This window comes from Ptychodera flava, chromosome 20, assembly GCF_041260155.1.
Source record: "Ptychodera flava strain L36383 chromosome 20, AS_Pfla_20210202, whole genome shotgun sequence".
NCBI lineage: Eukaryota > Metazoa > Hemichordata > Enteropneusta > Ptychoderidae > Ptychodera > Ptychodera flava.
Genome location: NC_091947.1, coordinates 30,747,020 through 30,768,793, shown reverse-complemented (window position 1 = coordinate 30,768,793; position 21,774 = coordinate 30,747,020). Strand labels below are relative to the sequence as shown.

General features: G+C 37.9%; 1 protein-coding gene across 1 annotated transcript in view; it reads left to right on the top strand.

Moving 5' to 3' along the window:
* Nucleotides 1-21,229, top strand: part of LOC139119562 (uncharacterized) — a 74,118-nt gene extending 52,889 nt beyond the window's left edge. The window contains exons 6-7 of the mRNA XM_070683405.1: nt 17,251-17,342; nt 21,077-21,229. Of these exons, the coding sequence (XP_070539506.1) occupies nt 17,251-17,342; nt 21,077-21,229 (245 nt within the window). The remainder of the gene's footprint in view (nt 1-17,250; nt 17,343-21,076) is intronic.
* Nucleotides 21,230-21,774: the final 545 nt, after the last annotated feature.

The following is a 21,774-nucleotide window of genomic DNA, read 5'->3' as shown; positions in this document are numbered from 1 at the left end:
TCGCATATACACATACTCTCTCACACACATCGCACACAAACTTTATCAAATTATACATCGCTTAACTAGGCAAAAGACAGCCTCGGGGACAATCCTGTCCACCAGCAGAGCTATCAACCCATAGTAGAATATTCAGAGAGTTCTCGATCGGATATAAAATAGAAGTAAGGAGAATTGGACACCAATTTCAATTATTCAGAAATCTAAAGCGGAATGTCATGAAGCGGTAATTACCTGAGAAGGGGAAAAGAGAACACGGTTATTTACTGTTCGTTCCTGGTAATAATGCCCCTGGGAGTTTTAAATTGGCTGCCATAAAGTGATACAGTATTACTAAAACGTAGCCTTAGAAAAAACCCTAGAAATATTTCTATCAAATGAATTAGACATACAACCAATGTGTCCCTCGAGGCAAAATGAATGACCGAACGTTACAAACGTGACCGCGAAAGGATAAGTTTATTACAACAGTAGTTATTTGGTATTGTTAACTACGGAGAACTGTAAAGGCGACTTTGTGTCGCATTTTTACGGTATGTCTTGAAGACATACTCGAAGAGAAGGGGCTTAAAAATGCTAGGGTCATCACGTTTCCTCTTATCAGGAATAACAACTCGAGCTGCTGCAGAGGTCAAATTCTGCAGAAAAGCAGCGAAAATGATACTATGGGTTAAGACACTCATTTCAACTCGTTCAGTATTGTCTGTGACGTGGGTAATTTTCAAAAAAGTATAATGGCAAAATTTCACGTGATACCCTACGAATACACTACGTATGGTCTATTGTATGGCCATGAGAAGCTGAGTTGTATAAAGAAACTGATCAGATTATTGAAGTGGGAATAAAATGCATTAATTCCGATGAAAAGGCAACCCACTGTCCCTCTATCACTGGGACCGTGGACACTCGTAATCTTTCAATCGCGAGAATGTCTACGGGCATATGACATTATATCATTTCAGAAAATTATACTATATTGATGATATGTGCATCAGATTTGAGCAATAACTAAAAGGAAGGACATAGAAGGACGACGAAGGACGACAAAAGCCCGAATAGAAATCCTACTTGAGTGGTGAAACATCGTATTTTCTGTTCTTAATTAGGCGACATCATTTTCAGCGTATGGTAAGATGTAGAGCAGTATTATCACCTAATCTGTTACGAAAATATTGTCCTTGGCCATTTTCTGCATCGATAACTTTGTCCTATGTCTTATTTTGCAGTGAAAATGCTGTACTTCATGACATTCTGCACTGATAGAATTTTCCTTCGCCTCATTATACTGTGAATTTTTTGTTGTGAAATACTGTCCTTAACCCTATTCTGTAGTGAAAGTAGTGTCAGTGAAAATGTGTACTTCATCCCATTGTGCAGTAAATATACTGGCCTTTAACCAATTCTGTAGTGAAAGTAGTGTCAGTGAAAATGTGTACTTCATCCCATTGTGCAGTAAATGTACTGGCCTTTAACCCATTCTGTAGTGAAAGTAGTGTCAGTGAAAATGTGTACTTCATCCCATTGTGCAGTAAATGTACTGGCCTTTAACCCATTCTGTAGTGAAAGTAGTGTCAGTGAAAATGTGTACTTCATCCCATTGTGCAGTAAATGTACAGGCCTTTAACCCATTCTGTAGTGAAAGTAGTGTCAGTGAAAATGTGTCCTTCATCCCATTGTGCAGTAAACATACTGGCCTTTAACCCATTCTGTAGTGAAAGTAGTGTCAGTGAAAATGTGTCCTTCATCCCATTGTGCAGTAAACATACTGGCCTTTAACCCATTCTGTAGTGAAAGTAGTGTCAGTGAAAATGTGTCCTTCATCCCATTGTGCAGTAAACATACTGGCCTTTAACCCATTCTGTAGTGAAAGTAGTGTCAGTGAAAATGTGTCCTTCATCCCATTGTGCAGTAAATATACTGACCTTTAACCCATTCTGTACCGAAAACACAGTCCATCATCCTTCTCGTGAGAGGTTTACACTGTCCTTCACTCAATTCTGGACTGGACTAAAATACTGTTCTCATCCTTTCTGTATTCAGAAGTACGATCCTTCGTAGTCTTCACGGCCTTCGTTTTAGTCTCACCCCAGATTTGCGCGGTTATGGAATATCAACTTCACTTTCTACACGTGAAATTATTTGCATGAAAAGATATTATCGTGTTTGTTAACAAGTAGAAACAAATTTATACAGGCAACGCAATTATTTCTATCTTTATGTAAATCACCTTTTCGTAGAAAAATCGTTTAGGGACTCCAATTCTTAATTGACGTTATTAAATAACTTTTTTAACAATTTTAACTGGACCTATATGATTAGGACATACGTTTAATGGCACAGTTTTTACTCAAATCTGTAGTTAGACAAATTGTTGGTCAAATCAATGCCTAATCATCTCAACGATGGTAAAGATTTTCGTCAGCTTGCTCGAAATACTCTCATTTCTGTGAAAATCTTTACCGGGACAAATTAAATATTTTGAACCAAATCTTTAATTACACTTTGTTAATTTGTTAATTCCAAGTGGGAATAAATATGTTGCTGCGGGTAGTTCGCTGAGCCATCACTTCGTCGCGAGCGTTGCCCGTGACTGGCTCCAAGTCAACACAATGGCTGCGATAAATGCACACTCTGTTTCCCGATTGCATGATGATGTTATAGTGCGCCCAACACAACCACGACTAACAAGTGAAATGAAAGGATTTTTTGTTTCTGTCCTCTTCTTTAGTGTGGCTGCTTTGATGCGCAAAACACGGCTGCGATGGTGACATTAGTGATAACACAGGGGGCGATTTCTCCCCGACACTAAACATCTGACGTGATTTTTCATGTCAATGACATCCATTTTCTCCCTCGCTCAGCAGACGAGTAATAGCTGACAAGTCATACAATGTGTTTGCAAGGGTGAACTCAGTATAATCAGGGTCTTGAAATGCCATCATCAGAGCTCTATGAGACCCACAAGAGTTTTATATCATACATGTATTGAACAAATAGTCTTTGAGTGGGTGAAATTTAAAATACAGTTTTGAATTATTGCACGTGTGATGTGCATATATCATGTGCAAATAACGGAAGGATACTAAAAAAGATATATAACCGCCATGTACTTCAAGTCTCGTGTTGTGTTTGAGTCACATAATTCATTCACTGTGTAATTTTGTCATTCCTGCTCTATGGCGCCTCTCAAGAATGTTCAACAGACCCTTGACAAAAAGTGTACGACACTCTTGTGTCGATCTCACGGCTTCAGTGTGTTGCTATAGCCATTATGACCAGCTGCGCGAGACATATGAAAGCACTCCGGGCGAATGAGTACTCCTCTCCCGTGGATCCAATCAACACTTACCCATTATGAAGATTTCCTTACAAGGACGTGTAGATCAAGTCAGGAATAAAACCCTAAGGTGTGATCACTACTGTGACATGTAATAAAAGATTTTTTTCAATGACACATGTCCTTCCCTTTCCATTTTGAATGCGAATTTTTCTGGAATAACGTAAGGAAGAATCAATAAGCGTGCTCACAGGAATACCCGACACTTTTTCACGATTTCATCCTAATATTCTCATGACGGTGATTAGGTATATACATTATAGCTATTACCAACAGTAAATACAATCAGAATTTGTATTGTGAACATCTTCGCCAGAGTATTGCTATTCCAGATGATGTCAGCGTTTTCTTCACTGATTTAAGGTATTATGACAATTACTTGGCAAATTTTAGGTCTGTCGTTCAAAAATCTCTGAGAGACTTCGTTGAATACTGCTAAATCTATGTACCTAATCATGAATCGACTGAAGTTTGTCGACTGATTCTCGATATTTGTTGTTCGGCCCGGCATTTGTTTCCTGACAGTGCCCAGTTTTTCGATGCTGTCAGATTATTCCAATATCGTTTTAAATTCCTTTTAAAACCAATCAGTGCACACCAACTGCTGCCGGCGAAGTCATTAGTGAAGAAGGCGGTGGTAACTGTACCTTTGTTCGAAGAATTGTTCACATGTTCTCGTCATAGATGGGTAGTATACACACCTTGAAAGGGAAATCTTCGACTTTTGTTCAAACTTCCCTTAAGGAAACTTTCAACTGTAACTCTTTCAAAGTCAAAAGAGCAATTAGGGGGAAGTTACCGTACAAATTGTGATACTAGAGAAACAAATTACCTAACAATTACCGATATTATTTGAAATGCAAAATGGCCGTCATCAATGTTGTGACTCGAGGGGGAATCTAATTTTCAAAAATCAGCCCACACAAGCTGTAGACCAGAAAGGCAGTCTAAAAATACAAGAGTCCAAATATATTTCCCCGAGGCGCATTCTACCTTGATAGTTTGCCTTGGTGTTTTTTATTTATATCTACAAAATTGACAGCGGAAACATGGGAGACAGGCAGATTCTTGAAAACTTATTTCGGTTACGAATTAACCTGTCCTGGACAACCAACAAATCACGACAATGCCGTGAGTTCAATGCTTTAAGATTGTGTAAACTGCACTCGGAGGATTATATGCTCGCTATGGGTCCAAGTCTTTTAGACTTGGGTCGGCATCAATTATTTGATGACCTTTTAGATATGGTGACATTTTGGATAATGTGACTATTGAGGGAAATGTGTCCCTGAAGTCAAAATTGTTTTGCTGTCGTGAGAGGAAAATGGGAAATAAATTTGGAGGATATGCGGGTGGCAAGAAGATGCTGTCATGACTAACAGCGAGCTAAAATGAAGTAGGCGTAAGGCGTAACGAGAAATGAAAGGACAACCTCTAAGATTTCGGTCATTTATACATTTATCAAGGTAAAAACATAAAGATAGTACATATTGAAAAAACAACAGACAAATTTGGTGATGGCGGCTATTCATTGATTCTTTTGCTTGACAGAGTGACGCCTGTCAAATCCGACTGTCGCTCATTTCCACTACTTAGATCAGCGAAAGAAGAGTTTATGTGAATAGCCAACACCGTCTGTCGACACAATCGGATCTTCTAGGCCCAGCAGCCGTGTCTGGCATCATGTATTTCACAGAGTACGCGATGTAGTCCTGCTCTTAACGAGTGTGTACGTACAACATTAAACGACCTTTATGAGTTAACGAGTTCAGGGGAAATAAAAGTCACCATGCAAAAGTTCGCCAAGGAATGTGATGCACTCCAAGCAAATCTTTGCTGGTCATGGAGAAGAATGAATTTCCAAGAATTCCTACACCATTATTTTATGCATGGTTTCATTTCAGTTAACTAATGCAATACCGTTAACATCCGATTCAATTAGGTTTGGTTCGGTCAACCAAATCACCGTATCCCTTACAGTTAACATGGTCCTGTACTACAAACGTAAAAAGTAATGCAATTTTTATTTGGTAATTACTGGTATGACTACAAGTTTATGTGACTACATTTTTTTGGGATTAGTAATAAAAACTGACAAATACGTATACTTTCTATTTTTCTACTACATTTAGGCAAAGAGTAGGCGTGTTCGTTTACCCCTGGCAGGTTTTGAAATAATAAAGGCTAAAAATGCACTTCACTTCAAACCTTTAAATATATGGCAAGGCAGGCAACATAACTTTCAAGACGGCCAGTTTTCCATGGCTTTTTTTTATTCAATGCATTGCTAAGCAGTGACGTAATTTTTTGTTGTTTATGGGCATGAAATGCTGAATAGGGACAAAACTGAAATGGGTCAAGCGGTCACTTTACTAAGAAACTGAAAAGTGAATGAGTCAAACCTCCATTGATAATAGCAAACACGAAATTTACAGTGTGAAAGAATGCTTGAGGGTACGACAAATAGCTGGCGGTCTAGGCGGTCTAGGGGCGCGGTTAACTTCTTTCAAGTTTTTCTTCGTATTCCTCTGCAAGCATAACCCTCCAAGCTCTCCATGGGAAATAGCCACGACATGTTATAACATTCCATCGGTGTTTTGGATAGCAATGGTTCGACAATAAAATGCACGTTAAATCATAGCATTAAACTTGATGTAATTTTGACCTTGAATACGCTTTTCTATTATATTTGATCTGCCTGCATAATATAGTTCCTTGTCATGCTTTAAAATCGTACCACTGCTTAGTTCTCAACTTCAAGTTGTCAACACATCATCTGCGTATGTAACTTCCATTGTTACTGTTGATATTCTGTATTTGGATCAAGACGGCAATTCATTTGTCAGAAATAATATCGCATATTGTACACGACGCGATTGGTTGGGCTAATCCTTTGTATTTCAACATGCTAAAGCCGCATTGGTTGTATCTATTTGCATATACTTACCATCCAATCTTCAGAAAGATTTTTTGGATTCATGTTACTGAGCTATATTGTCTTTGAAAATGCCAGTATTTCAATCCTTGGTGATGGATTTGCTTGATTAAATTCAGGCACATACAAAATCAAAGCAAATTTATCGTTTTGAATTTTATGTTTTTGTATCACCGCGCGGTCCTTTGTTCTTCAATATTGGCTTGTTTACAATTTGTGATTCTTTTGTGTGAGCAGCATGTCTTCACGGTTATTAAAACAACCAGTCCAACCATAGGCAGTAGAGGGTAAAACCTTCCCCTGTACTGTCCATGGTTCAACAAACTGTAATTGCATTGTGAGAGTTGACGACCTGACACCCACTTTACAAAGGTCATTGAAAATGGGTCAACGAACTCGATGACATGAAATATTTCTATGCATTTTTTTATATTTTTCTTGAAGATTCCTACTATTGAATTGGTTTTTCTTTACGACATGCGATGTACGTTCTCAGAATCTGGATCCGAAAATTACATGTTAACTTACGTTACGAACAAAAGCTATTTATATCGGTGTAAGGATCAGTTTGTAAAAACCTTCAGTATTAATTGTAGCGGAATGCACCTCGAGAGGAAATGTTCGCCGGGATTCTAATTTGTTTAAATTCCTTCCCAGCCTGTTGCCTATGTGGATTCCTTTTTAAGCCTTTGGAATAAATGCTGTTTTCACACTCTTGTGTTTCTTCAAAGTCAAAAATTTAATTTTCCCCGGTCATACAGCCATTTGAAATATCAAATGTCAAAAGTTCAAATGGAGTATTCTACGTAGACAAAGTCACTGTAATTACCAAAACAATCAATTGACCATGGGTCAATGTATGATATGATCATTTGTAAAAAATTCAGATTCATTTTTTATTGCACGCAGAGGTATCCATTTTGATGGATCAGTATTTCCAAGCTCTCCTGTCCATATTACCCAATGTAAGTGTGTTGGACACTTATTTTGTTGAGCACTCTTTCAAAAGGTGTCAAGCTACATGAAACATCACTGACTTCTCGGTAATGCAAAAATTACCAAAATCAATGCCAAAAGAGAGCCACGTTTTCCCTGGCGAAAAGATTTGAACACTAATTGACTCTTAATACCTTGTCATTTCCTGAACCGAGGCGTTCCTATAGAAAACGAGACTGCTCTCACTGCATTAAGAAACGACGACGACAAAGTTCAGCGAGACCTCGAAAATGTACCTGTGTAACCTGTCTCGTGAGATATTCCCATGACGACTGCGGTTCGCATTTACCGAATCGAGCAAACGAGAGAATAGATCACTACCGACAGAAGACTATCTGTTCTCCATCGGCTCCCCTTCTCTCGGGATTCGTTCGACCTGGCGTCTATAATCTTTGTCATGGAAAAATGATCGAGCTAAACTACCTTGTAATGGTAATACATGTAGTAAGTTGATCGTGCATATAGTTTGCGATTGCACAGCAATTGTGCTTTCATTATTTGAATCTGAGTAGAATGCACCCCGGGGGACAAAATATTCAGACTCTCAAACTTTTCCAATTATTTTTCTGATCTACCGCTTGTGGGGACTCATTTTAAAGCTCTTGGTGTGAGTAAAGTTTTCAACGTCTTAGATTTGTAAAAATCGACATTATTGTAATTTCCCCCATATAGTCGAATAAAGTTAGCACAAGGATGGCGGCTATTTGAATTTCAAGAGTCGATAAATGTTAAGTAATTTTGTTTCTCTAGTACCAAAATTTGCCCTATGACCCCCCCCCCTTCCCCCGATTTGTTTTTTTTTATACGGTAAGACAATGGTTGAAATTTTCATTGAGGAAGGTTTGAGCAAAAGTTTCATGATTTCATGGTACGTATTACATTCACCAACTTTCCTGTGGAGAGATTCAATTTTGCAATAGAAAACGTTTTTCTCTTTGAGACTGTGAAGCTATCCGGCCAGTCGCATAAATTTATAAATTATGATTTTCTTGCATACACATCACAATAATAGCCCGGTTTCCTTGGTAGTAAGAGCAACGAGGCATGCGCACAACGTGACAGCATATTAATGGATTTACGGCTTCCAAGGGCAATGCGTATTCAAGTGCGTTTTAAAAGCATTCTAGAAGACTGTGAAGTTGTCCGAGGAAAAGTCTATGTATATTTAAACTAGTCTATTGATAAAGATGTCACATCTGACCGACGTATGACGCGATAAAATATTTGTAAACTGTGTATGTTTCTGTTTAAAAAATCGACTTCTTTACCGTATATTGTCGAACTTTCACTGGTCGGAACATGGACATTAACTTCTCCGTAGCAAAAACTTGACATGGTGACTAATCACTTATCAACAAGGGGTTTTCTGTATTTCTACTACAACAGCCAAACGTTTTCACACCAGACTTCGCTACTGTAATCTTTTGATCTAATTTTGCCATTCAGCTCAGATATTAGAAGCAACACTTACATCCTTAACCTTATTAAATTCACTTCCATGTGGCGATGAGAGGAGACTTTAATGAATCCTTCAGTTTTCCCTGGTTGCAATCATCGTATTCCTGATTATCTGACTTCGGATAAGATCCCATGGCGAGATCAATCAGCCAAATGGACGGAGCTTTTCGTTTGTGTCAATAACATATGCCCAGGCAATCTCAAGTTATAAGATATCGCATCGTCTAAATGACGTCTCATTAGTTACAAATCTGCAGCACTGGTTATGTTAAATCACACTGATTTGGATAGATTTGGGACCATATGTAAATGAGTCACATTTTCTCGTATTATAATTCCAACATTTTACCATACCCCATTTAATTGGTGGCACTTCGAAAATTCCACACATAAAGCATGGTCTTATCTCATTGGCTGCTTGTTCTGGGCCCTGATTGACACCACTTGTTTCCATGTGCTTGTGTTTATAAAGACTACAACTTTTTTGTAAACCGATATTTTCTCGCAGAAATTACGGTAAGCATACACTCCATAGAAGTTATATGACGTGCCCGAGGCAGTTGAAACACCGGGGGCGTGTGGTCGTCGATTGAAGTACAATTATTGGATGCGTAATTGTTGTCGAGCTGGTGCAAAGTCGTGGAATCGAAAATTTGATCTATCAATAGATAGGTAGTCATTCATTTATAAGTACATAAGCAATAGAAGCACAATCGAAAAAATTCATATGCATTAGTAGCCATTCTGCTAGATCAATCGATTTTCACCAAGGCGGTGGGCGAATCGCTGATAGCGACAGCGTTAGGCTGTTAAGACCCCCTACGCCTTGATTGGATCGCAAATATTCAATCCATACGTGAGTTTACACACGACACCTTCCCCACTTGGAAGAGGCCTTCTGCAAAGCACTTAGACGAATCCTCGCGGCATATGCCGATAGAGGTCGACCTACTTAACAAGGAAATAAATTAGGTTTGACTTAACCTTTTGGTATTCATTACACATAATAAACCCTAACGCGATGCCGACAGCCCGTGTGGTTCGCTTCGTGTGCCGTGGAGCTAAGTCTACCGTAAATAAACTAGGTAATAAACTCCAAGGCGAAGATTTGAAAAAAAATATTTGGCGTGAGGCGTAGTAAAAGTTACTTAACGAGAAAATAATAGTCTTCTGTCAGCTTTATTCCAGTGGAAATGTGGTGAAAGGCAGCTCAACGCCGCGTAATAATACTGAAACCTTTGCGTTTTATTTAAAATGCATACACAAGGCCTGCAACTGATTGTGTCTTGAAGCGAGCCTCATATCGTCAAAGCCTGAGTGGCACACTCTGACGTTGTGCTTCGTCGAGAAAGTCAATCGCTGAAGTGGGGAAAATTTTAAGGACACCTCCGCTGACTTTCGACTTCAAACGGATAAACCTTATTATTCATAAGCAATTGTTCGATATAGTGTTTTGTTTTCTGCTCCAATCTTCAGAGGACTTTCTAATACAAATAACAACCCCGAGAGATCATTACTGCACGATACATTACTGCACCCAGGGCGATAAACTTTCCCAAAGGGGCAGACTATGTTTTGAATAATTGAAGACACGAGGGCACTTAATAACTGTACAGGAAAGGAAATTGCCTCTATTTGCTGGCCTATGGATAATACATTTTTAGCAATTATACAAATGCCACACTTAATGCCTGTTGAACTAGTTAACCCAAAATGCATAAATCTGAAAACAGGCCTCTGGTATCAACGCACTGCCTGCTAATCATGCCGCAGCGGTGTTAATCTTGAGCTGCACATCGCCCTTCGATCTGAGGTCTCGGCATGTTTTGGACACTGTATACCTTTCGTCCTACCCGATTGGTCTAGACTTTCGGGTTAATTTTCAACGAAAATGGGAGATGTTACATGTACTACATGCTTCTGCCAGGATTATATCTTGCAATTTACGTAAATTCTGTTGAATGTATGTGAATCTTTGATTTATTTCCAGTGCGGAGGAAACTTGATGCTTTTTTACAAATTTAGGAAAAATTCGTTTACTTCAAATCTTAGGCTGGTATGTAATGATAACATGTGTCTGAAGCGTGAAATGTTGTTTTTTATAAAGCTATGGGAACTATTTCATATTTTGTCAATGATTGAAATTGAGTTGGGACGGTGGGACGACTCTGGTCGTGTTTCAGACATCTAGTAATATACGTACATTTGATTTCCCTAACGGATTTAAATCTGCGTTCACTCCAATTACTTTTTTAAAAATAGTTTAATGACTTTGTTGACTCTTGTAGAATACACAAACCATGTGAGTCTTATTATACCTGTAGGTTGTGTACTTTAAAAAGGACCTCGAAAATACCAGCCTTGACGCTAATGAATTTATTGTTTATGTAGTATTGCCTTTGTTTTATCACAGAGACGGAGAGTCTGTGGTTTTAATAGGCGAGTTCTCTTGAACTTAGACGTTCACGCCATCAAGGAAGAGGCGGGTTGTAGTTCAGAATTTCAAAAACATTTCCTTTTTCAAGGCAGTTGTTTAAACTATAGTTTATGCAATCGGGTTATGCACGTCAGTCACTGAATATATGAAATCCCTATAGAGCATCGTTAGATAAATCAGTACAATAGCGTATTCGCCTGCAAAAATATCGCAGATGTCGAACGTAAAAATAACAAGGAAGAGAAGGCTTTATGAACCACTCTGACAGTCAGACATGATGTTATAATTGGTTTAACACCTTAATGTCTTGAAAATCATCGCCGCAGTTGAAAGTCTATGAACAAAAGTACATAACGTTTGGATGCAGTTTATCAACAGATTTGTTTGTTTTAAGTATATATCTTTTGTCATAGTTACAGACTGTAGCCCTATCAAGAGAGAATAATTTTCGAATTAGTTTAGTTTAGCTTTTTGATTACTTCATACAGTTCTTTCATTTGTCTGTTTGGTTTTTGTATTCTTGGAACAGTGAAGAGATCAGACTGCACGAAACCTAACGTCAAGTATATTTTTCGCGAAATGTATAAAAAAACCAACATTTTTTGGCTCAATCGAGTTTGACTTCGAGTATGTTGTTTAACAAAAACCATTGTAGATGAAAATATTTTCCCTGGGATCAGTTTTTTAAACAGTTCAAAGCAACTTGAAACATCTTCATGGAGAAATGAGATTTCGTTTCCCGCCTTTGGAGATATTGATCACGTCAAATTGGGCCCTCGTGGATCAGCCTAAAATCCCTGTCATTACACCGTGTACGACCCAACCAGCTGACAGTGATCACATACTGATCACATATTATGCCAACCTTGACACATCATCGGATAGTGGAGTCGACTTCCTTTCGGGTAGAAGTGATACTGGTGTTATGGAAGATTGGAGTAGTGATGGAGACGCCCTGGGGCAATAACTCTGGAACCATCCGTAAATAGGAAGCTGAGCAGACAAAGCCCAAGGAACTAGACAAAAATTTGCCCATAGATTAAAACTCTGATCATGTTCCCCAATCTCACAGGAACCCTCTGCACAGATTATGTGATAAAGTTATTTAATTGAACACTATCATGGGTTTCATGTGCCTCAAAACACCTCAAGGATTCCTCGATGACGTATTCACTTTGAGTATGTTCGAATTTTGCAAGTAAGAATCAGGCTTCTTATAAAATCTTCAAAAAATTCTATGCTTCAAGCATTGATGAATTCCAATATAGTATAGACTTTATTATAATTAATCTCAAATAAAATTGAATTGACTGTGTTCCATGATAAATGATCTAACTGTGAATTTTTCTAGAATGGATTTATTATTGAGTACTCTAAGACGAAATGGAATGTTGATACCTTATTTATTGTCAGTTTGCATGGATTTTCAGATCTCATATCACACGAGAACACTGACAGCCGTAGGGGAGGCATTATTCTGGTGAGGACTATTTTTTTCATTATGATACAAACCGTCAAGATAATTGGAAAGCAGCCTAGCGTGACAAACACGCAATAGATACAGATAAAGATGACGTGTGCAGACGCATATACCTATAGATGAGGATTCCTGAAGTCGCACAGGAAGAAAATGTCAATTGAATGCGTACAATGTCGTAAAGGAAGACTGGGATTTTGTGTGAATTTGGTAACACGACCTATGCTCTATCAAATGTCACGGCTATTCCCTATTGCAGACACTTTTGCGTGAATTTCAGAATCTATTGTAATATACGAGGTACAAATCTCGATGTTGACGTCATCCAAGCACACGATCCAATGCAGATAGGGAAGCAGCAAATCAGTAATATTAGAGATGGCACGTCTCATACTAAGAGAGAGGGGTAATGGAACTTTAATATTTAGTATTTATTCAATACTTATTTATTTCGTCACACTAAAGACAAACAGTGTACATTATACAAACGGTGTATATTACAAATGATAAAGACAATAGTTTTCATGTAAATATACATTATATCTTTAAGGTCACTGATATGTAATTACCAGTAGCTATACAGTCATACATTTTCAGAAACAAGTACATTGCTAGAAATAAAGTAGGTTATATCTTCTGAAACAATTATTTATATATTAGGTAATAAATTATATGAATAAGTAATATTCAAAACGTCTTTTAAATATAAAAACAGATCTGATGTCCTAAGTAGAGACTCGGTGAGCTTTACAGTTAGAAAAAGTCTGATGAGAAGCTAATCTGGACTTAAACTCCCTAGAGGCAATTTCTGAAAATGTATGTACAATTTTATTACTAGGGAGGACGACATTCAGCAAATATTCAAATATGTGTGTTCTTAGGGTACCTTTGAAACGGTTTCTACTTTTAGTAATTTGCATTTTCTCATGGCAAGCTATTCCAAAGCTTTGCTCCTAGGAAGGATAATTAACCCTTTCGGAGGTTTTATTATGGCGTAAGTATAGAGGACTTAGACTGGTCGAGTACAAAAATAGTCTGAGAACCTGAAGGTTAATTCTCTGAAATGAGGTAATGGATATAAATTTGGTATTTGAACAGTTCATAGATATTCAAGATACTTACTTCCTTGAATAGAGGAGCACTTGGGTCTTGAAAGGATATATATAGGAAATAATTATACCAATAATTTTTGTAGAGATTATGAGTTAGATTTAATGCTGAAGGGTATATAGTTACTGCTCTGATCTCCAAAGAAATGGTCTTCTCAGGCTGTATACTTGAAATATCATTTTCTCTGTATTATATTCAATGGTAATCAAGCTGAATAAAACGCAGGACAATCTCTACTTTGTGACAAACGTCAAATACTCTCTCCATCGTTTGCCTTGATTTCATTACAAGAAAGTTTGTAAGCATCAGGATGGTTCGTGGAGTTTCAGGATTCGTTGGTGAAATTTGGCATTACCTTTTGCAGAGTGTATAGGTATGAATACGGTCAGTAAGACCTCGGTACAATCCCTGTCCTTTTAAAATGGCTCATGCATATTTTTCCGTATATACTCGTTTCTCCGTTAGATATATTAGAATTACTTATGATGACCTATTTCTCGAGTGACTCGGGATCTCCCTGTTAAATGTATCAATATTGCAAGACTGAGATGAAGAATAATAAATATGTGATTGTCATGGTAACACACTTCTAAAAGTTGTGACACGCATATCTTCTCGGTATAAGCCGAAACGCAACGACATAAGCTACCAGTAGGTTTACGATAAGCTGTTCTATTTATAAAGGTTAGAGGCTGGGACTGCACACAGAGAGTTATTTTAACGGTTTATGTATCCTGCGGTTGTTTTCAGGATTGCGATTGGCGGAAATGTATCGTGGTGCGTGCTCGAGTATGGAGTTATTTCACGAGTTATACAATGTAATATGTAGCCACTATCCGTGAAATGTAAAGTTAGCTATAATTACTAAAATTCCAAATAAGAATTAATTCTGTTTCTAAAATATCACATACTGTGGCAATTTTCTCTTGTGTGTCAACGGCTTGTAATTCACAGCACTGCTGACGTATCGCCATTCATAGTTCCAGGACCGTGACTGTACTGCGAATGAATTTGACCAGATGGGAAAATAATGAGTTCATTCTTTGTCAAAGAACATTCATCAAATCAAAGAAAGAAAACGTTACCGATGTTTGGAGTCCCGTATCCATTCAAACGGATCACGAACACTTCGAACGAACTAAGGAAAGGGATTCCCTAATGATTTATAACGCAAACGACTAAACTTGGCACTGGAATGAAGGCAGCGAGCTTTTGAACTTGTAATATCTGTTTTTTGTGAGTAATGGCATCTGTAATAAGACTTGATATAATTTAAATCAGAAACTTTACCATAAGTGATGCAACTGCCATGTGCAATGCATGTCATCATCTGCAATCCCGATATCGGTTTGATGCATTTTGTGAATCGCGTGACTGGCAAAGGACGGGTTCGAGTTATTGGGCTCTTTTATTCCACTCAAGTTCACTACTGATTGGCAGTGTTTGGTTTGCTTGGCGTGGTGGATAAATAAATAGGGTATCATTTTGTCTCCACTTCATTGGCTGTCGTGAAATAAAACCAAATCCGAGTCATTCCGCTAGAGCTCGATAAAAGTTCAACAATTTGCAAGCTTTAAATGACATTTTGTGATCAAGACGTCTTTCACAATATATGATCAACTCAAATAAATATTGGTGGTGGTAACAATATGGGCTCAAATGTATTTGGAAAATTGCACAAAATATGAACTGCCCGACTCCATTCTGATTGTTTTCAAGGCAACACACCTTTTATTATATTGTATTTCAGTCCACTTTTTATTTTAATCCATGGTTTAAGATATATCATATCCAATGGTTTGCAGTGTTTACTTATATGTAAAATTAAGTGAACAACTGGTACCATACATGAAATATACCTTTTTATTTTAATCCAAAGTGTAAGTACTATGATAGAGTATAATATAACAGATAAGTTAAATTAAGGTAGAACGCCCCCGGGGGACATATTCGGGCGTTGAAACTTTATCAATTCTATGTTGATCTACTACTTCACTACTTCTACTACTTCACCGTCTTAGTTTTTCGAAAATTTAAAATGTTATTTTTCTCCATAGAGTTATCACAGGGATGACGGCCATATTGAATTTCAAATATCCGCAAATCTTGGGTAATTTTTCCCTGGTAGCAAAATTGTGCGATGACCCTCGATTTTTTTCCTTGATTTTGAAAGAGAATGGTTGGAAGATTCTTTGAGGAATGTTTGAGCGAAAGTTTAAGTCTTTCACTTTCTAGGCGCATACTACCTTAAATCGATACTTCTCCTACTATTCTTGCAATTATGCAGTTTAAGTCAACGTACTTGTATACAGAAGGTTTTGCTCGGTCTGTAAATGTCCTCAAAGATGCGCCATGGACATGTTTACCAAATGGTTTGTATTGTATACTTTACGTATCCCTTCTCCTTTAAAATAACAAAAATCGAGCGAATAACTGGTATCATTTACATGAAATATATATTCGCATCGTCTTACCTCGTACCACAAAGGACGTCTCCAAAATTCCATTAAACACAAACAAAAGGTATCTCGACAAACACAGAATTGGAAACATCGGTAAACAATCATGATTTTCATACTTTCAAAGATATCCGACTTTTAATTTTGCTGTGGAGCATAAAAATCTGAACTGGGTTTGGCAAAGGTGGTGCTGGTATCGAGTTTCGTTTTAGTTCGATGGGTTTTGTTCCGGGTGCCTGAAAATTGAGCCGATTTGAGAATATATTTCTCGGCATTTAATAATTGCGGTCCTGTTCGGTGCGAGTGAAATTTGATTACCCTTTGCGTCAGATAAACCAGTGCACCACAGCCTATACAGTTAAGCATTTCACGATAAAATATTTCAAGCACCGAGACAAATGCCAAGCTGCTTTTGGGTGACATTCACCAATCACACCTTTTCATTCGAAAAACTGATGTCTGACTGAAATGATCGATGTGGATCAGTTGACAATCTTCCATAAGCGTAAAAAGCCTTTATCAGAAAAAGGCACATCAGCCTTGTGCCTCACAGATGAAAATTCTAATAGCCAGTTCAAAGAAAAGCGTCTTCTTCCCGAGTTCCGACGCTACACTTGACCTAATTTCATTTTCCATAAGCCTCACGTCCTTGAAGTAGGTCAACTCAAGCGTGGGCAATTTATAATCATATAGATGGCTTGGATGAATGGACCTTGACGGGTTGTTAAGGACTCTGCATCGCACATAAAGATCTGTAAATCTTTCTGGTTTATGAATAAGATGTTTCCGTTACTATTTAAAGATATCTCTTCACACTTACCAGATATATCACCAAGCAACAATAAATTGCGCGAGCGCATGACTTTCAGTCTTTCCTTTCTGTTGGGAGGTTTTTGTCAAAAAATTACGACACCATCCATTTGGTGTCGTGACTGCAGTGTACATTTACCTCTTTACGATTTCTTCCCAATCAGCGTCAGTTAGGCTGAAGTTTTATCCGATGTGCCTGACATTTTTTTTTCTTTTTCTCTTTTGTTTCAGAAATGTCCTGTAAGTACAGCATACATTGGTTAGGTAGCAGTACCAGAACATCCCCAAGCCACGATGACGCTGCTTTTGTAGATATACTAGACGTAAGTTCAGAATTTTCAAAGGCAAACACTTTTGCAAAATCACTCTACAGGGCTATCTGAGTTTCCGTGAAGATCTGAACAGTGTTAACCCTAATATTTCACATTAGCGATATTTTAGAACATAACTCAGTGGTACTTGTTTCAATTACATCTGTCTAATCTACATGTGTTTATAGCCCAGTAAAGTAGTCTTCGCCATGCTGAACCGAAAGTAGCTATTATAGATCTGAACTTGAAGTCTTCTCGACGTGACGGTATCTTCAGATTCAGGGTCAAATGGGTATGGTGGCCCTGTCTTAACTTTTAACACTCGCTGTATTTTGGTTTTCACTCATTTAGTTTTTGCTGAGTCGTTTAACGTTAAAGTTAGATTTAAGGTAGTATGCACCTCGAAAATGAAAGATTTAAACTTTCGCTCCAACTTTCCCTCGGGATCTTTCAACCATTCTCTTTCAAAATCAAGAATAATAATCGGGGGTCACCGTGCAAATTTTGGTACTAGAAAAACAAATAACCCGATATTTGAAATTCAAAATGGCCGCCATCCCTGTGTGAACTCTATGGAGAAAATAAATATTTTCGAATTTCGAAAAACTAAGCTGATGAAAAGTGTTTTTACACAAAGAGCTTTAAAATGAGCCCCAACAAGTGGTAGATAAGTAAAATTTTGAGTGTCGGAATGTCTGTCCCCCGAGGCGCGTTCTACCTTAAAAAGAAAACTAATGTAAACTAACATTTTAATAGTATATTTGCTTGACTTATTGATAGATGTACCCGTGCTGCAATATATTTTTATACTTTTCCTCTAATAATCGAACTTAGTCTGTGATGACTCAGCAAAATACTAAATGAGCGGAAAACGAAATACATGAGCGGCTTTATTTCATTGGCCATGTTGATAATTCTCTTGTAACAGGTTGTAAGACAGTAGATTGCTTTAGAAGTATTCTCATGACACCTGGTTGATTTTAAGGTTTTTGCGAGTTCTGTCGTAAACGGTCTGAGCAAATGAAATGGCCATTGCCTTCGAAACAACCATTGAAAATTTAGGGACTGTCATAGTCATTACCTACATCTTAAACGGTAAGCTTATTAGAAATTCAGCCTTTGCTAACAACGCGAGCGAAAACTGTGAACCATGTTTTATCCAATGAGAATGCCCTTGCGCCGGTTGATATCTCGGACGATGACAGCGATGTTCCTTCAGAAATTTGGCTATTTCCTTTCAGAGCAAAAATGTCTATGTCTTCGCACGTAAAAGTTAATCGTCAACGAAATATGTAATGTACCCAAGGAAGATTGACTACCGTTCGATTCAGTGCCAGTTTTCGGTGGCTGTCGTAAAATCTCAGATGCCATAGTACGTGACATTTGTGTTCAGTCCCGTGATATGATTGCCGTTAAATGGTACATCTTACGCCGTGTGTAGAGCACGAATGGTCAACATTTTTCAGGAACAGTTTCCTAACATTTCAATTTAATTTTCTTTTTTTATAGATTGGAATGTATTTTGAGTCACGTGGGCTATTCTATGTGAAATTGTGAACATCTGAAGTGCGACAATGGCCTCGAACTTTTAATTGTGGCTGACATTGTTTGCGCTTTATTCAGTATTTGATATTCGAGGCAGAGCACTAAAGCTCTGTAAAATTTAAGAAAGGACGCATCATGCTAAAACCACTATCCTACAGAAGAATAAGATAACAAAATTAGGCCTTCAGGATTCTAATAATCCTGTGACCCTAGGACAGGGTGATCTTGCAAAGTTAACAATGTTGAAAGCACCCAAATAAACAACCATTATTTTAGAATCTTTCAGTAACCGTGTGAATATTTCACTGAATCCACTTGGTCAGTCGTGACATGAAATTTAATGTTTTGTCATAGAGGCAATCGAGAAAGAGCAATAGTTTCCATAATTATAAGCTTAAATATGAGTAGAACTCGATTAGCTGTCCCGTAAGGGTCGTGTTTCAGAAATCTTGACCCATTGCCCGTCCACTTACAGTTATAAGCTTTTACTTTTGGAACATTGATGGATTTGCAAACAACGGTAAATGGTACATTGTATCCTAAAGATTTCGTAAACGTTTTGCGTTATGTAATATCGCCCAACCCATGGCTGTGCGTAACCAGTAGTATAGCAGGGATATGAAGTAGAGAGAGCGATTGTGTCGAACATCGACGAATAGGGATAAACCGATCATCAACCCTTCTTTCTTTCAATTTTTACAGAAAATGTACCGGCGTACACTGCCACAAAAAGGAATTGCCTGGCATTTTACTCACGCGTATTTAGAAACATGATTTCTCCGATAAGCACAATTGCAGTATAAGTTCCTCTAAGGTTTTCAAAAATTCGACGAACGGAAACCAAAACTCATTTGACCTCGTAAAATTACACTCGGCATTATGCTACGTGATGCACAATGTATCCATCTGACAAAGAGGTATATACACCAGGTGCATTATTGAGCAAATTCCTTTTGTCTTATATTCTTCATGAGGATGTCCATCTAAAATACAGAATATATGGCCTCGAATATTCACTTAAAGCTGTTTGTTGGAATACTAAAACATATCCTAAGGGTATCTTCACGCGTAGAATACCTAGAAAACCTGGAAGCAGAAAAACATCTTTAATCTTAATCACTAGTTTAAGTGGAATGGTCTCTCCTTTTAGACGAAGACGTAGCGTGACGAAGACAACAGATTCTGACTTAAGTAACTGAGGCGAACTAATCCGTGTCTAATTGGACTTGAAAATGGCGTACTAACGCTTTCTCGGTTATCTCTTTGCCCATATAGAGCATCGCTGACCTTCATTTCACCACATTTCTTTGGGCGGCTTGTATAGCCCCACCATTTTGCTATTGCATGTACATAATACATACGATCAAAGAGCTGTGGTGTATACACGTTGATATTTTATATTTCATAGTAAGAACGTTTTAGTTGCCTTTTCCTCTCCTCTGAAATGTCCGTATTGAGTTCAGAACTATTAAATCTGGTCAACTTGGTTAATGTTAGTGAAATTCGTGGAGTCAAATGAGCGTCGGTATTATCAATCGTGCTGTTCATCTTGTTGACGAAGCTGCGACATAGAAATAGATACATGTACCTTAGAACAAAAAGAAAAAAATCATCAAAAATTGAGCTCTATTTTACTTGCCATGTTGCCGGCGGTAATTTGACACGAATAAGGCAGTTTTTCGCCGTCGTAGTTTTTCAGCTTTTTTTCAGAAGAAGATAGCGTCCGGAAAGAGTCACAAACCTACATAATACAAAGCAGTGGTTTGTGTTGTCAAGAATGAGGAGTAATCTATCGCGGTATCTCTTGAAATTTCCAGGCGGTCAAATGTCCAGCTGGTTTGGCAAAGTGGAAATCAAAAGAGCCCAGCTTCTGACGACGTTGAAAAACAGCTGGTATCCGATTTCTGCTTTCAGAAAGCCGCCGTTTTACGGAAAGACATGACTCATAAGTCGCAAGAACACGATTGGCGGAGATAATGCTACAGCGGGAGTCCGTAGAAAAATACACCATTTAAAAGTGAAAGGTGCCGTTAATGTATTTTCGGCAATAAACAGGGGATAAGTCGCTGGAAATTAAAGTACACCGCTAATGGAGACTTAAACATATATCAACAATGCCGAACTATCTTAAAAGTTCCTCAGATGAACTTAAATTACCCTGAACATCCGAACAGTACAAAATGTCATGTGTTTTCTTACAGCTGAGGGCAGCGCAATACGATATGTGTGATCTGAGGTATGGTCGAGAGTATACCTTATTCATCCATAGCGATGTCAATGGACAAGAGGAAGGGCCGGCTGGATCAGCGACCTTTTACACGTCTGGTGAGAACAACTTTAAAAGATTATCTTAAATCTGAGACCTTTGACAAAACCAGCGTAGGAGTTGCTCCTTTCAGTCTGTCAGCTGTAATATTTGCTCAGGCTGTATTTTCAATGTTTTTTTCTTTTTCTACTCCCTATAAACAAACAAATCACGCAAATGCCTCGTGTTCGACTTGTCAACAAAGCAGTTGTGAACATTATCATGCCAAATACTTTGTTATGTGAGAGGATTTTAATCGAGGCTAGAATTCTCTTGTCAGAAATTAAACTGCATATTTTTCACAACACATTAAGTTATCATTTCACTTGATATTTTTAACTCTAAATATAAGAAAATGATGTTGCCATATAGAAAAAAAATAATTCATATAAAAAAAACATTGCAAGTTACAGTATTTCCTGTACTTTTAAAACACGTTTAATTAAAAAAGGCACAACCTGCGTATTATAAGAAATCCCGATAATTGTGTAAGGCTGTAGAACCAAGACTGGAATTCCGCATTCCGAGTGGTAGATAAGCTGTGCGATAGAGCAGTGCAGGAATCCCAGTATATACATGCAATGACATGCAATG